The sequence below is a fragment of the Pteronotus mesoamericanus genome, unplaced genomic scaffold (genome assembly GCF_021234165.1).
Source record: "Pteronotus mesoamericanus isolate MK-2021 breed Mesoamerican mustached bat unplaced genomic scaffold, CSHL_Meso_final contig_2, whole genome shotgun sequence".
Lineage (NCBI taxonomy): Eukaryota > Metazoa > Chordata > Mammalia > Chiroptera > Mormoopidae > Pteronotus > Pteronotus mesoamericanus.
The window spans coordinates 21,683,358-21,698,743 of NW_026555084.1; the positions used below are offsets into that span (position 1 = coordinate 21,683,358).

At 39.0% G+C, this 15,386-nt stretch overlaps 1 protein-coding gene and 1 pseudogene across 1 annotated transcript in view; both read left to right on the plus strand.

The window, feature by feature from the left end:
- DIAPH1 (diaphanous related formin 1) overlaps positions 1–15,386 on the plus strand; it is a 77,766-nt gene that overhangs the window by 14,144 nt on the left and 48,236 nt on the right. Inside the window, exons 2-6 of the mRNA XM_054568281.1 lie at positions 11,035–11,061; positions 12,070–12,222; positions 14,394–14,495; positions 14,840–14,970; positions 15,168–15,254. Coding sequence (XP_054424256.1) covers positions 11,035–11,061; positions 12,070–12,222; positions 14,394–14,495; positions 14,840–14,970; positions 15,168–15,254 — 500 coding nt within the window. The remainder of the gene's footprint in view (positions 1–11,034; positions 11,062–12,069; positions 12,223–14,393; positions 14,496–14,839; positions 14,971–15,167; positions 15,255–15,386) is intronic.
- LOC129066734 (cytochrome c oxidase subunit NDUFA4-like) lies at positions 2,280–2,890 on the plus strand (annotated as a pseudogene).

Consider the following 15,386-nt stretch of genomic DNA (forward strand, 5'->3'; position numbering starts at 1 on the left):
AGCAGATAAAAAGCGTACCCTGATATTACTGTCCTTTAGTGGAAATGTAGCATATTTTGTGGCAAAGCTGGATGAAATAGGATTCATTGGAAATTGAATTTAAGTCCATGTTATGACCCACTGTTGCCTCACTACCCAAAAGAACTGAATGGCAGTCCTGTGATAGAATAAATAAATGAATTGAGCCCGACCCTGCTCTCTGTTCTGTATGATTCTGAATGACAGGTGTCTTACCTGTGCTTCTTGGGTAGGTAGATTAGGATTTGAAAGAAAATTGTTGTTGGTAGTAGTGACACTTTCCATTTTAACCATAAGTAGCCTATGTCTTTACTGAGATTTTATTGCTTTTCAAAGGAACTAAGACTCCCTGGGTGACATGTGTCTCCTAATTGGATATTCTCCCCAAGGACAATATCCATGTGGGCTGAAGCACCAATCATGGTCCTCTGCTCTCATTCAAACAGAAAGGCATTGCTCTTGAAGGTTTGATCTGATAGCTTACTGAACTGTCTATGACAGTCACACCATATTGTCATGAATCTTGACTGGACACTTTTTTCCTCAGTTTGCTCAATTTGAATGAAGTAATGAGTGAATGAATATACAGTGCTTAGGATGATGCTCTTAAACCTATAGTAATCAATGCTAATTTTAAAAATATCTATTAAATATTGGGCATATCAAATGAATGAGACATAGGTTTTTGCCCTTGAACAACTTACAATCTGGTCCACAGAAACAGTTACAATAAGTGGTGTGAAGAAGGATCTGATATAAAATATCTAGAGTCTGGCTTGGGTAAGTCCTTTAGTTCTTTTTGCCATATGATAGACTATAGCTTAGTGTATAATTTATAAATGAGGGGTAGCTTTTTCCTTTTTCTGTGTTTTTGGAGTGCAGTGTCACCGAGTTAAGTCGTCAGGTATGTATTTTAACAGGAAGTGTTTCTGTAGTAATAACAGCACCATTGCTTTTACAGAATGAACTTTCACCATTTCATTTTATGATCTCGAGGCATGTCTAATTTTGTTTTGTTTTTAATAAACAGGGAAACTGAAACATGAATAATTAAAGTGATTTGCTCAAGCTCTGACCAGTGTGCCTCAGTTGGTCGGGCATTGTCCCACCAAGTAAAGGGTCACCGGTTTGATTCCTGGTTAGAGCACATGCCTATACTAGGTTGTAGGTTTGGGCCCCCGGTTGAGGCACATGCAAGAGGCAACTGATCAATGTTTCTCTCTCACATTTATGTTTCTCTCCCTCTCTCCCTTCCTTCCCCTCTCTAAAATAAATACATGCAAACATACATACATGCATACATAAGGTGATCTGCTCAAAATCACAACTGCAGTTTTTTAGGATGCCAGAAATTTAAAAAAAAAAAAAAAAAAAAGAATCATGGTCTTTTTAGCCAGACTTCTAGATAAATTCTAGATTTTTGTCAGTTTGCTTAACACTTTAGTTTCCTACTGTTACATGACAAACTCAACAGCATAAAACAACACCCATTTATTAGCTTACAGTTCCATTAGTCAGAAGTCCAGTGTGGACAGCATGGCTGGGTTTATGGTATCACAGTGCCGTTCCCATCTGCAGGCTCTGGGGGAGAATCTGCTTCCAGGCTCATTTAGGTTGTTGGTAGAGTGCAGTTTTTTGCAATTACAGGGCTGAGGTCCCCGTTTCTTTGCTGCCTCTCAGCTCTCAGAGGCTGCCTGCTATCTTTGACATTTGGCCTCCTTCGTGCTCAAGACAGAAATGAAGCTCATTCCTTGTGTCTCTCATGTGACTGGGTCAGGCGCACACAGATAATTTTCCCTTTCTTAAAAGTCAGTTGTGCCAAATAACTAATCATAGGAGTGATATCCTATCATATTTTCAATCCTGGTAATTATACAGGGTGTGTATATCAGGCTAGGAATCTTGGGAGATGTCTGAGAAGTCTACCTACCACACTAAACATTTCCCTTACCCTGAGTTAGAGAGCCCATGAGCCAGGGTGGATGTCAGCAGAGGAAGAGGAAGAATTGAGTGTTCTGAGGCAGCTAGTGAAATGCATTGTGATTATAGGTATTATAAGGTCCAGGGGTTCTGGGCTTTCCAGAACCATCACAGGGTAGGGGCCAGGTGGTGTGCATTTGTGTTTTTCTGGTGGTAGGCACTTAGCCAAGAGCTCGGTTCTAGTTGTAGTTGTCCTCTGTGAGTTAGCCTAAACAAAATCTTAGAGAGTGCTGAGATACAGGCTTGTAGCTGTAGGCTTCTATTACCCATGTGCTAGCCACATGGCTTATGGGATTTTGTCCATGATTAACTATTCTTGTGAAGCACAGTTGTAGGGGTTAGAAACACATTTTGCTATGTAATGTACTCTGTATTCAGAATACCGTTTAATCCTCAGCATACTACCTGCTCCCTGGCCGTTCAGTTTTCTTTTTCTCTGCTTCTGGTCCCTGTTCGGCAACCGTGCTCTGTCAGATCGTTGGTCAGGCTGAGAAGCATCCACGGTTGATCCCCCTCTTTGTGTTTATTGGAGCTGGAGCTATTGGGGCAGTGCTGCATGTCATGTGCTTGGCATTGTTCAATCCAGATGTCTGTTTGGGACAAAAAAAATAACCCAGAACCCTGGAACAAGCTGGGTCCCAATGAGCAATATAAGTTCTACTCTGTGAATGTCGAGTGCAGCATACTGAAGAAAGAAGATCCAGCGTTCTAAATGAAATGTTTCACTATAGAGCTGCTCAGAATGAAGGTCTTCCAGAAGCCATCTGTACAACTTTCCACTTAACCAGGAAATATTTCCCCTCCAAATGCACGAAATCTCATTGGTGTATTCTGTTGGGGTTTAAACTGATTAATAAATGTTTGAAACTTGAAGATAAAAGAATACTGTTTAATCATATTCTCTTATTAGATCCTTTCTAATCTCTGCTGCTAAGGACACTACCTAATTACCTTTTGTTTGGCTACATAAGTATCCTGTGCCAAGAGACCATCCTTAATTGTCTGATAATTCTGTGCTTTTTTTTCTGACTGAGAGAAAAGTTAAAGATTCAGGGAATTGGGTAGAGGTGAATCAGTTCCTTTAATGAATTTTCTAGTATCCTTGAGTTTGTAATAGGTCCAGTTCTTTCACTAAGCAGAGGGAACCTCTGTTCAAAAGACTGCCAAGTTTTGTCCCACCAGGCCACTTTTTAAAAGTTGAAGTAATAGATACACCACCACCACCACTGCAAAAAATCCACTTACGGAAAGGAAGTTTTACAGTTCATTTGCATTTACTATGATAATAGTTGATCAGGGTATGTTTCAAACTCATTAAATCATTTTACTTTAATTTGTTGGACCTCACAGGGAGTACTTTGGGATCTTTTGACTTTTTGATTTTTGTTTTCTTATAGAAACCAAACTGTAAAGTACCTAGGAGGTTTCTTATTTCCTGTAGATGGCAAGCAGAAGATTTATCTTACCACATATTACATTAGGATGTGGTGACTGAATCAGAGCTTTGAATTACCCTTTGGAAGCTAAGTTGAAGGGACAGCTTTTTATTTTTATGTTGATTGATGGTCTTTTTGCAGAACATACCCAGCCAAGTATATTTATTTTTGATGCAGTGTAGCTTTGAGTAATTTGATAAAGGTATGATTTTGGAGAAGATGAAGCTCATTTTAATAAATGCGATTTTGTTAAGCTCTTTCCTTGTACCAGCTAATGACCTTTAGAAATTTATTTACTCATCTAATTCTATTGAATAAAAAATTCCTATGTAATAGATGGTGTCCTGCCCCTTTTTAAAATAAAATATTTAACCTTGGCTGGTGTGGCTCAGTGGGATGAGTGCTGGCCTGCGAACCAAAGGGTGGCTGGGTCAGTTCCCACTCAGGGCACATTCAGAGGTCACGGGCTAGGTCCCCACGTGGGGACCTGCGAGAGGCAACCACACATTGATGTTAAAAAAAATAATAATAAAATAGTTATGCTTCTAACAATAATTGTTTGCATATAAACAAAAGATTATTATAAAAATTGAGTAACAAGAAAAAAATCTATACTTTGTGTATAAATGATGATGTGGCCTCTGTTAGAAGGACGTGCCCGGAAGAAAAAACCTGAATACTGTCTTGGAGTCACGGTCCGACTTTAGACCCTCTAAGTATTTACAAGGGTCCCTTCCGAGGATATCAGTAGTATCAGTGGGCCACAGGGGTTTGGGAACATAGTGCTCACCACAGCTGGGCATCTGGCAAGGCTGCGGTGAGAGCCATGTAATAGACATCAGACAGGAATATGGTCGGGGGAATACATGGCTCTGCATTTTCTGCTTCTAAGCTCACCATGGCCAACCTTCAGCTCTCCTGAGTTAGTCAAAGTAGAAAGATTCTGACGGGGTGGAATGAGTATACTCGACAGTCCAGGCTGTAGAGCAAGGAAGGGAAGAAACTATTGGGTTAAAAAGTTTGTTGAGTTTTTTCCGTAAAATAAAAGATACATTTTTCATTTTCACCAATAACTTTATTGACTTGGATATTTCAAGTATGTTGGCTATCTCCCAGCTGGTATAGTGTTGATTGTTCTCAATTAATGTCTCGATTTGATTGCCATCAACTTCAACTGGTCTACCTGACTGGAGCATTGTCCAGCAAGACATCTATAGTGCGAAACTTCACAAACCACTTTTGACACATCTGATCAGTTACAGCACCTTCTCCATATGCTGCACAAATCTTTGTTTTGCATTTCAGTTTCATTTTTATCTTGAAATAATAAAGCATAATATGTTGAAAATGTTGCTTATTTTTCTCCATCTTCGATATTTAAATGGCTATACAAAAATTCACCAATTTTGATGTTTTTTTAAAAATGCACGTTGCTATGACAGCTGTCACAATACAATTAACAAAACTGTTTCGAATGAAGTTGAAGACAACTAAGCGCTACTAAACCATCCTATGGAAAAAGCAGACAAACTCTTGGGCCAACCCAGTATTAAATGTATGTTCAGACGAGCTAAATCTGGGTCAGGCTCTGCAGGTATTGTCAGTTTAAAAAGCCAGAACAGAAGTGATTGATAGTTGTGGCAGTCTTTGAGGGTATGACTCAAGTCTCATGGTTTCCTTTTAATTGTGCTCCCTAGCACAGAGTAGTCACCTGGAACCTTTGTCCTAGGGATTTCCTTTACCTCTTTCATGTGTTAGATCTCCTGTTTCTTGTATTTCAAGTCTTCTACTTTCTTGGGTTGCTCCCTCATTTTGGATCATATGGATCGTATGGATCATATTATAGTATATGGATTATATACTGTAATAGCTTCCTGAGGTACATGGAGATAAATTTTTTGAAAGCTTAACTGTACTAAAATATCTATTCCAAACTCCCATTTGATTGATATTTTGGTTGGGTGTATAGAATTCTAGGTTAGAAATTATTTTTCTTCAAATTTTAAAGGCCTTGTTCCATTGTCATCTAGCTTTTAGTATATTGTTAAAAAGAATCCAAAGCTTGCCTGATTTCTTTGTATATGATCACTTTTCCTCTTGTCTGTTGAATCTTGTAAATTTTCTTTGTATTCTCAGTGTTTTGAAATGTCACCATGATATGCCTTTGTGTGATCTATTTTTGTCCTTTGTGTTAGACAGTCATCCTTCAGTACTGGGAAATATTCTTGAATTACTTCTTTGATAACTTGCTCCTATTATTTGGATATTGTACCTCCCAAACTGATCTTCCGATTTTCTTATCTTTTCTCTCATTTTTCCGCCTCTGTCTTTTTGCTCTACTTTTTAGGAGATTCTGCAATTCTTCCTCTCCTTCTATTGATCTTTTTCTTGAGTTTCTGTTCTCATATTTTCATCTTCTAAGGATTTTCATCTTCTTTTTTCTCTGAATATTTGTTTTTAAAATGGTATTATCTTTTCTCGTGGATATTCATGATTTTTAAAAATCTTCTTGCATAGTATCTATATAAGTTGCTTTTTCTTTTTCCTCTCATATTAGTAGCTTTTCTCAAATATCTGATCCTGAGTTTTGTCTGCTAATGTTTAAGAACGAGGGACTGAGAAACTGATTGGAGCTCTGGATGGCTACTGCTTGTTGGCTGCGTGCTTTACTGTAGGACAACCCAGGCCAATAGAAATATAAAGTGAATCACATGTGTGTTCATATATTTTCTAGTAGCTACAGAAAAAGGTGAAAAGAAACGTGAGATTAATTTTAATAGTACAATTTATTTAATTCAAAATATCTAAAATATTACTTCAATATGTAGGAACTACAAAAATTACTGAGATGTTTTTGCATTCTGTTTTTATATTAAGTTATTTTACTCCAGTATTTATTTTACATTTCTAGCACACCTCAACTTGGATGCTAAATTTTCTTAAAAAATACTTTATGTATATTTAGACTTCATACAATTTACAAGTGAAAAGTGGATTCATATACCACAGCTGTTCCAAATATACTTAAGTTTAACAGTAACAGTAAATTATTAGCTTTTAAATTTAAATTTTGTTAAAACTAAGTAAAATTAGAAATCCCTTCCTCAGTCACACTAGACACATTAGAAGTGCTCAATAGTTATGCGTGGCTGCCACATTGGACCGCAGAGCTCTAAGGTGATCTACGGAGACAGTAGCTTTAGGTCATTTTTCAGTTCCCCAGAGAAGACTCAACCTTCTGCCTCTGGGATTTTGAGAAACTGGAAAGGGGAAGGTGCTCGGTGTCTCAGCATATAGTATGCATAGATTAACTTACTCTTTTTTTCTTTATTGTATAGGATCCCTTCCCCCAACTGTGCCTGGTATCCCCCAATCTAGAGACCCTCTGTTTTAACCTCTTCTGAGAGTAAACTTCCAGACTTCTGCTGGAGTAAGAGAGGACAGTCTCCCAGTGGCGTGTGGTGGGCAGGGGCAGGAGGATCTACAGATCTACTTAAACAGCTTTCAACCAATCTTATTTTTCACCCACCTCTCTCCAACCCCTATTTCCATAGATACCTGGTGCTGCTAATTTATGAGCCTTTTGAGGATCCTTAAGTACACTTTGGATTGTTTATTGACTTTTCTTATTTCTGGTGTAGGACTCATCTTCTTGGGTCTGCTGGGTTTACCGCTAGCCCTTCCCTTAATCCCCAACTTCAAAAGTTGGTTGCAGTTCCACTTTTCTTCTTCTTCCCAACCTTGTAGTCTCCTTCCTGCCATCGTTGTTTTCTTTCTAAAAGCTCTTTTCCTATAGATTTAGAAGGATTTCAAGAAGGGGAGCAATTAGATGTTTTCATTCAGCCTGCCATCTTTTACCTGGAAGTTTCTATTTATCTGTATTTTGACTGTCTCCCTCCTCTATCCCTTTCCAGACTCAGTTCCTTCAGGGCAGAACCTGAGACTTCGTCATTATGTCTCCAATGAACAAATACCATAATCGGGGGCTGCTTTCCTAAAATAACAGATTTTGATACTAAAAAATTTTATTCAGCTTTTATACATCCTTTAATATCTATATGTTAGTTAAAAGTTTGAGTGGAAAACTCCATAGGAGGGACAGGAAAATGAAGTATTCGGTGCAGATGGGCTAGGAGAATAAGGGGCTGGTTTGGGGCCTGAAGAGAATTGACAGTGAACAGGTCAGTGGTGAGAATGGACCTGTTTAGAGGTAGGCTGGGATGACTAGAGGCCTTATGAAAAAGCTTGGAAATCTGAAGCATAAGGCATAAATACAGTCCCAGAAGCATTTATCCTCATGGACTCCACTATTTTTAGTTCTTTTTATTTTTCATAACCTAGGAACCTCTTATTCTGTATTTCAGAGAATCTGCAAAACAACTAATAATACAATTTTTATTTTTAAAGATTTTATTTATTTTTAGAGAGAGGGCCAGGGAGAGAGAGAGGGAGAAAAACATCAATGGGTGGTTGCCTGTCACACTTCCCCTACTGGGGACCTGGCCTGCAACCCAGACATGTGCCCCGACTGGGAATCGAACTGGCGACCCTTTGGTTCTCAGGCTGGCACTAATCCACTGAGTCACACCAGGCAGGTAATTTAATAATACAGTTTTTAAAAACTTACTGTTTGCAAACACAGTATACATATGATCTGTAAGAAGAACAGTGTATTAAATAAATAAACAATACACCCGCAGTACACTGTAGCAGCAGGTTCCATTTCAATAATTGAATTGAGCTTGCTGTTCAGGTGTTCTACGGGGTTCTGAAACAATTTTGCCTCTTCAGATTCTCTTTGCTGGTAATTGCTGCCCTCTCTTGGGCTAGTTGAGGAAATGCAGCTTTTATCCTGCATGGATTGTTTTTTGCTGTCAACTCAAATTTAGCACTAAAACATGGATAATTTTTTTAAGAATTAAATCTGTTTTTAAAGATGTGCCATAGGAAACTATTATCTTCTTTCTTATAAAACCATGTTTACTTTTGTATCTAAAGGCAAGGGTTAGTGGGCATTAAGTAGGAACAAGGCAGAAGAATTTGGGAAATGCAAAGGTTTTGGGCTTTGGAATCTGGAGATGAATTCCATGGCCAGCTTGCCCCTAATCATGTGACCGCGACGATTTACTCCACCTGTCTGAACTTCAGTTTCTTCATTGATACAATAGAAAGGAGGAATAGATTTAAGGGCTTCTTCAGGGGTTGTTATTTTAGGAAAGCAGCCCCCCATTATGGTATTTGTTCATTGGAAACATAATGACTAAGTCTCAGGCTCTGCCCTGAAGGAATTGAGTCTGGAAAGGGACAGAGGAGGGAGACAGTCAAAAGACAATTGCAATCCAGTACCAGTGCTGTGAGACAGGCAAGTGCCCATTACTATGGAAACACAAGGAGAGGTGCATCTCCAATTAGAGGAGGTATCGTCCTGTAGGGCATCTTGAACTTAGCCCTGAAAGCACAATCTAGGCTCAGGGAAGTAGCAGCCGGGGGGAAGTCTGGGGTGGTGAGGCAGCCCGATTTGTGTGTGAACCTGCAGCTAGTCAGGTTGCCCAGAGCAGTGCCCAGCGGAGGGTTTGTTGAGGGGTGAGTTGAGGGAAAGAAGCCAGAAATGTTATATGCCATGCTAAGGAATCTGGATTTTGACCTGAGGGCACTGAGGGGCTATTGAAGGGTTTTAAATGGGGAAATAACATGGGTTGGTTGGCATTTTAGAAAGATTATTCTTGGGTATATAGTATGGAGAATGGATTTGTTGTGGTGCAGATGGGACTGCAGGCAGGGAAGTCGGTTAGGAGGTTGTTGCAGTAAATCAAGCAGGAGATAATAATGGCGTGAACTTGGGTAGTACTAGTGGGGATGGACGGAAGAGAAATAATAGTCTGTAGGTAGAAGGAACAGGTTGCTGGTTTCTTTGCAGCTGTGAACAGTCCAGCTGGCACTGATCCATTACGTTCAGGTTCCGTTACCTATGTTACAGGCATCCAAGAATTGTTTAGGTTTTGCTTGGTTCTGAGGGAACATTTTGTGTTCGGAGGACAGGTGCTGGAAGCGATTGCTCTAGGAGCAGAGAAGCTTGACCATGGCAATGGCAGCCTAAACTGTACACACTCAACTGATCCTTTTTGTGGCTTTTGTCACCTCTCTGTGCCAGGAGACTTAGGGTGGTGATAAAAGGAACTGTTGGTCTCTTGGATGTTGCTGTCCGTCCCTCATCATTCTCTGCCGTCACCCAGTAAGCAGCACACTCCACGTAACCTTGAATTCCATTGTTGCTGAACAATGGAATTTCGTATGCTTTCTGTTCTTATAGTTTCAAGTGATTAACACTCAGTCAGCGGAAGCTTGACCTCCTCTGGACCATGGAGGGCAAACTTAAGAGTCACATTTTAACTGGATTTAACTGAGCTCTGACATAAGGAACATGAACATAATGATACAGAAATGTCTAGATCATAAAAAGGTTAGAGAAACAGCTTTGTGTCAGGGTCAGAAGTGGAGGAAGGTTAGTTAAGAGGTATTCACTATACTCTTCTAAGGACATTAGCAAGAAGTATATGGCTTAAAAATTAAGTTTTAGAGTGAAGGAGAATTCTTGCTTTCCTATATCTGCTCATTCAGACTTTTTTTTTTCTTAGTATAGCGTGGATACAGAAGAGAACATAAAACACGCAGAATAATTATAAACCAAACATCCATGCAACCATCATCCATGTCAAGAAATAGAATATTGTAAGCATCCCAGAAGCCCTCTTGTTTCTTTTTGCAGTCACAACTTTTTTCACCCACCCCAAGTAACCACGTTTTTGACATTTGTGGTGATTGTTTCGTTTATAATTTTATATCCTAAATAATATAATTTAGCTTTACATGTTTTTAAACTCAATGTAAAGTAAGTAATACATTCATTTTTATGTTTATGAGTAGCTGTAAGTTCATTCACTTTCTTTGTGTAATCTCTTTCCACTGTACCAATATACCAGTTTATCCATTCTATTCTTGATGGCCGTTGGAATGGTTCTCTGTTTTAGACAGTAGAGTATTGCTGTGAGCATTCTAATTATACACATCATGCTCCATATGTGCAAGTTTCTGCAGGGTAGATATATAAAAATCAATCTGTTGCGGTGTGGTGTATTAACTTTACTAGATAAAGTTTCCAAAGTGGCCATAGCAATTTACATTACCACTAACAATGTGTGAGAGCTTCTGCTGCTCTGCAACTAGACAGACATGAAAATTGCTGCCAGTCTTGGTGAGTGCGAAGTGATATGTCACTGTGGTTTTAACTTGCATTCCTTGTTTACCAGTAAAGTTGAGCATGTTTCATAGGTTTCTTGGTCATTGGGTTCAGCCTTTCAGATTTTTGTTTTCCTTCAAAGTGACCATATGTTAGTGACCTTAAAACTCTTCCCACCCCTGACTTAAGAAATATGCTGAGGAATAATTTGGCAGAGATCTTTTAGCTTGTGGAAAGTAACTTAGATCTTTTCAGCTCATTTTCCCATCTATTTTTCCCCAACCCATCTGGTGTTTGGGAGGTTTCCTGGCATTGCACTGATCTCTCATCTCTTCCTTCTCCCTCCTTTTTCCTGTTTCCTAGACTCTGAAGCGGCTCATGGCAGATGAGGTAAGGAAATACCGTTCAGCATGTGCATGTTCTAGCTCATTTTCTACATTGTGATGTTTACTATTTACTATAAGTTTGATCTTCTAAAACTTGTAATGATGGTATAGGTTTTGTTCTCAGATCATCTCAAAGCTTTTTCCTAACTCTTTGCTCTGTGTTTGGCTCATTGCATGCATTTCCTTGGCACATTCATTGGTTTTAAGGTTAGGTACTTTTTTGAAACTCCAAGGTGACTTGCAGTCTGGATGCTACTCAAATCACTTGAAGCTCTATAATGCTAGCAGATATTTACTATCATTTTCAAACAGGTAGAGCTGATAAGATGAAGCTTATCAGTGGCTCTTTTTGATATGAATCTGTCTATGAGCTTTGAGGAATGGTTCATGGGCATTTTGTTGGCAGTGAGGTGGCATATATACCCCTGAAGTACATTGTATTCTTTGCAAAGGAGATTTTGAAGAAAATGTATTGAATTTTGCTGCCTACATAATACAAGTGCTATGGCATGTACAGAAGAAAAGAAAAGGAATGGTTTCTGGTTTTAAGGCATTTACTTACTTATTGTCTATGACTGATATCTATTATAATCTATAGTCATATTTGCCTCTCGAAGAGAGGGATCCTCTGAAGGCCTGGCCAGATTTCTTAGTGGATGGCTAGGGGGGAACAAAGGACATTTTATTGAGATAGCTCAGCACATGAGATGCTTTCAGTTCTGTGCTGTCAGAAATAGCAAGGAAGCTCAAAAACAAAGTTTTCTCATTTTAAAGCAGTTCCAAATCTTAATACTCCAGTCTTTATTTTTGGATAAAGATGAGAGTAAAGAGTCAGTATACTAAATTAGATATAAAGAAGACTAGTTTCTTCTTTTCATGTCAGAAGAGTCTTGGACTGCCTACAAACCAGAGGAATCATGCATGTATAAGAGGTTAGAGGGTTGGCTATTTGATGGTGGCTTGTTGTGTATAGGAAAATGGATCGCTGCTAATACTTTTTTCTCTTTCTCAGCTGGAGAGATTTACCAGCATGAGAATTAAGAAGGAGAAGGAAAAGTCGAACTCTGCTCATAGAAATTCTGCATTATATGGGGATGATCCCACAGCACATTCATTGCAAGATATTTCAGATGAGCAAGTTTTAGTACTCTTTGAACAGATGCTGGTAAGTTTCCCACACCAAAATGTTGTTTCTTTTGATAATGCATTTATGGGCATGGTGGGCCCTTTTTTGTGTACAGACCCCCTAACTAGCCCATAATCACAAAGAATTCCAGGCTTAACAGGGAACTTCAAATAGCAGTCCCATTAATGAAGAACTAAATGCATAAGTACCAGCACATAAGATTGCAATCTGTGAGTTAGGCTTGGGAATGTCTGATCACTGACTACTTTGTTAATGTCCTTCTGCCCAGCATCATTTTACCCACAAAGACATAGCATGAGTAGATTAACTCATGTGGTAGTGTAGTGACTTTGAGTCAGCCAGAGTAGATAAAGTGCTGAAACATTCACAAAGAAGAAACTGAGGAATGGAAAGGCATCATTTGCCTGAGGTCTTCCCTTGCTATCTATAATTACTAGGAGACCTTTAAACATTGTGGCTAAAGTCAGTTGAATAATGATGTATACATAGATGTGGCTTACTTTGCTCTTCTTACTGAGGAGGGCACTCGGTGAATGTCCATTAGTGAGAAGTCTTAGAAACTTTTGAGTACATGCTTGTAAGGTTTCCTAAGACCTGTATATTGCCTCGATATATGATTGCAGATTCAAATAGAGACTAGTGCAAGCCTAATTTAATTAAAAGCATGGGCTTAAAATCCTTAAGATAGGACCTGGTACATAGTAAACACGCAACCAGTACTACTTTTACTATTTTTCACTGAAGCTTTTAATTTGTCTCTCAGTAGTCCAAGTACATTGAGAGTCTAAGGGTGTGCTCTATCAAGACAATCCCTTGGCCTTGGATTACAAATTTAGATGTCTTTAGGGCCAGGGAGGTAACATAAATAAATTAAACAGACTAGATAGAAGGTGATAAAAATGGGGACTGTGGTAAAATGAAGAAAGACGTTTGGCGTTTTTGTTAGTTTCAGTAGGTTCTGTAACATTCCAGTTGGGAATACTAGGCCAGTAGTGCCAGATGTTTCTATTTTTCAAAAGAAGCCAGAAATCTGTAATTTAAAGAAAAAACAGTAATTCTTTAATAGCATCAAATATCATAGCCAACATTCAGATTTCCCAAATTAGGTCACTTTTTAAAAAGTAATATTTTATTCCTATCACAATTGCATGTAAGATTCATTGTACCTGATAGTTCCTTAAGTTTTGTTTAACCTACAGGTTTTCCCACAAAAACATTTGACTTGTAGAGCTTCCCACAGTCAGAAATTTGATTATTATATCCCTTGATGTTAGAGATCCACATTTTTATTTGAAGTTTCCCAAATTTAAAATGTTGAGCTAGCCAAGCAAAACATACTTTGTCTTTGGGTGATTCAACCAGAAGACCCAACAGTTTGCAACTTCTTGTTCAATTCACCTATAAAATGAGGGGAAAAGCACCAGGTATTGAGTCAGAAAAACATCAAATTAATATTGCTATTTGGGGGCAATAATTCCTACACACCACATGCACACATACACACAAAACACGCCAAGAAGAAATATATCCATTTTTTTCCTACGCTTTCCTCATTTCAAATGATATTCTGGGCTTTTTAGGGTTAGACTTGTGCTCACTGAGATGCTAGGCTCAGACACATGGTTATGCATGTAACAGGCTCAAGTAGACCCTTTCCCCGAGTAACATACTCCAGGTTATGTCTGTTGAGAGACTTCAGCACAGTTTCCGGTTCTTTCTTCATGGGAAAGGAGTTTGTGCAGGGACTGAGTGAAATGGGCGTAATGGGTGTGTAGGCCCTGGAGTGCTACAGATTTTGCTGGTGTTGGGATGATGGCAGTCACTCAGTACTTCAGTCTGAAGAGATTAGATTGTTAAGGTCATCCTAAGTGCAAAATTCATATGTGCTTTTCTCTCAATAATACAAAATAAAATTTTCATCTGTATTGAGTCTATTTTTGTTAGGGAAAAAGTTGTATATATGTATAAAAATATCCACAAGGATTTACACTAAAATGTTAACCACATTTGTCCCCGAGGAATCTTCATCATCAATAATAGCTTAAATCTCTAAGGATCAGGGAAATTGATTTATTCAATAAAATTTAACATGTTCAACTCTTCACTAAGTATACAAAATATTAAACACTGAAAATTTGTACAGAATTCAAGGCAATTTTATTTTTTCCCTTTTTTCCTTCCTCTACTAGGTGGATATGAACCTGAATGAGGAGAAACAGCAGCCTTTGAGGGAGAAGGACATTTTTATCAAGAGGGAGATGGTGTCCCAGTACTTGCACACCTCCAAGGCTGTGAGTTCTGGGGCAGGTACCTGTGACTGGGGAGACTGCCCTCATTTTGGACCTGTTTTGTTTGTCCAGTGTCCTGGAACATTTTATGTCTACAACAGTTCAGTTTCATTCTGTTACATAAGCCTACTCATTTCGTACTTTCACTTGTTACCATTCTCACATACCTTTTGTCTGAATTTTCACGAAGTATATATGACAGAGAGATGGGAAATTCTGAGTCTTATGTAGTTTGGTGGTATGTGCGATGGGTATCTGCCTTGGTACAATTTAAACTATTGACTAATACTAGTCCAATTTATGACGGGGTCCAGGATTTACCAATCTCTCTATCTGCTCCTGTCCAGGGCATGAGCCAGAAGGAGAGCTCCCGGTCTCCCATGGTGTACATTCAGGAGCTGAGGTCAGGCTTGCGGGACACGGCTCTGCTCAACTGCCTGGAGTCCCTTCGTGTCTCCCTCAACAACAACCCTGTCAGGTGAGGATTCTGAGGTGGTCTCAGGAGTGAGAGCCCAGGGTTGTGTTCATTGGTGGGGATTGAAGATCAGAGGAGTCAGGCAAGTATGAGGATGTTCTAGATAGGGAGTAAGGAGTTGCTAGGATAAACTTTGTTTTTGTGCAGATGAAGTTATTGATTTGATTTAATATTGCATTGTCTCTGTCTCTTCCTTACAGCTGGGTGCAAACATTTGGTGCTGAGGGCCTGGCCTCCTTGTTGGACATCCTTAAACGACTCCATGATGAGAAGGAAGAGACCCCTGGGTAAGTACTTCCAAGTTTTGACATCTTGTAGGTGGAGGGTAGTAGGGGACTCAACTATTTGCTCTAAAGGAGAAAATAGCAGTTAAATGTAAAGTTGTGACTAGGGGAACGTGCTGTTAGCTGAGAGTGGAG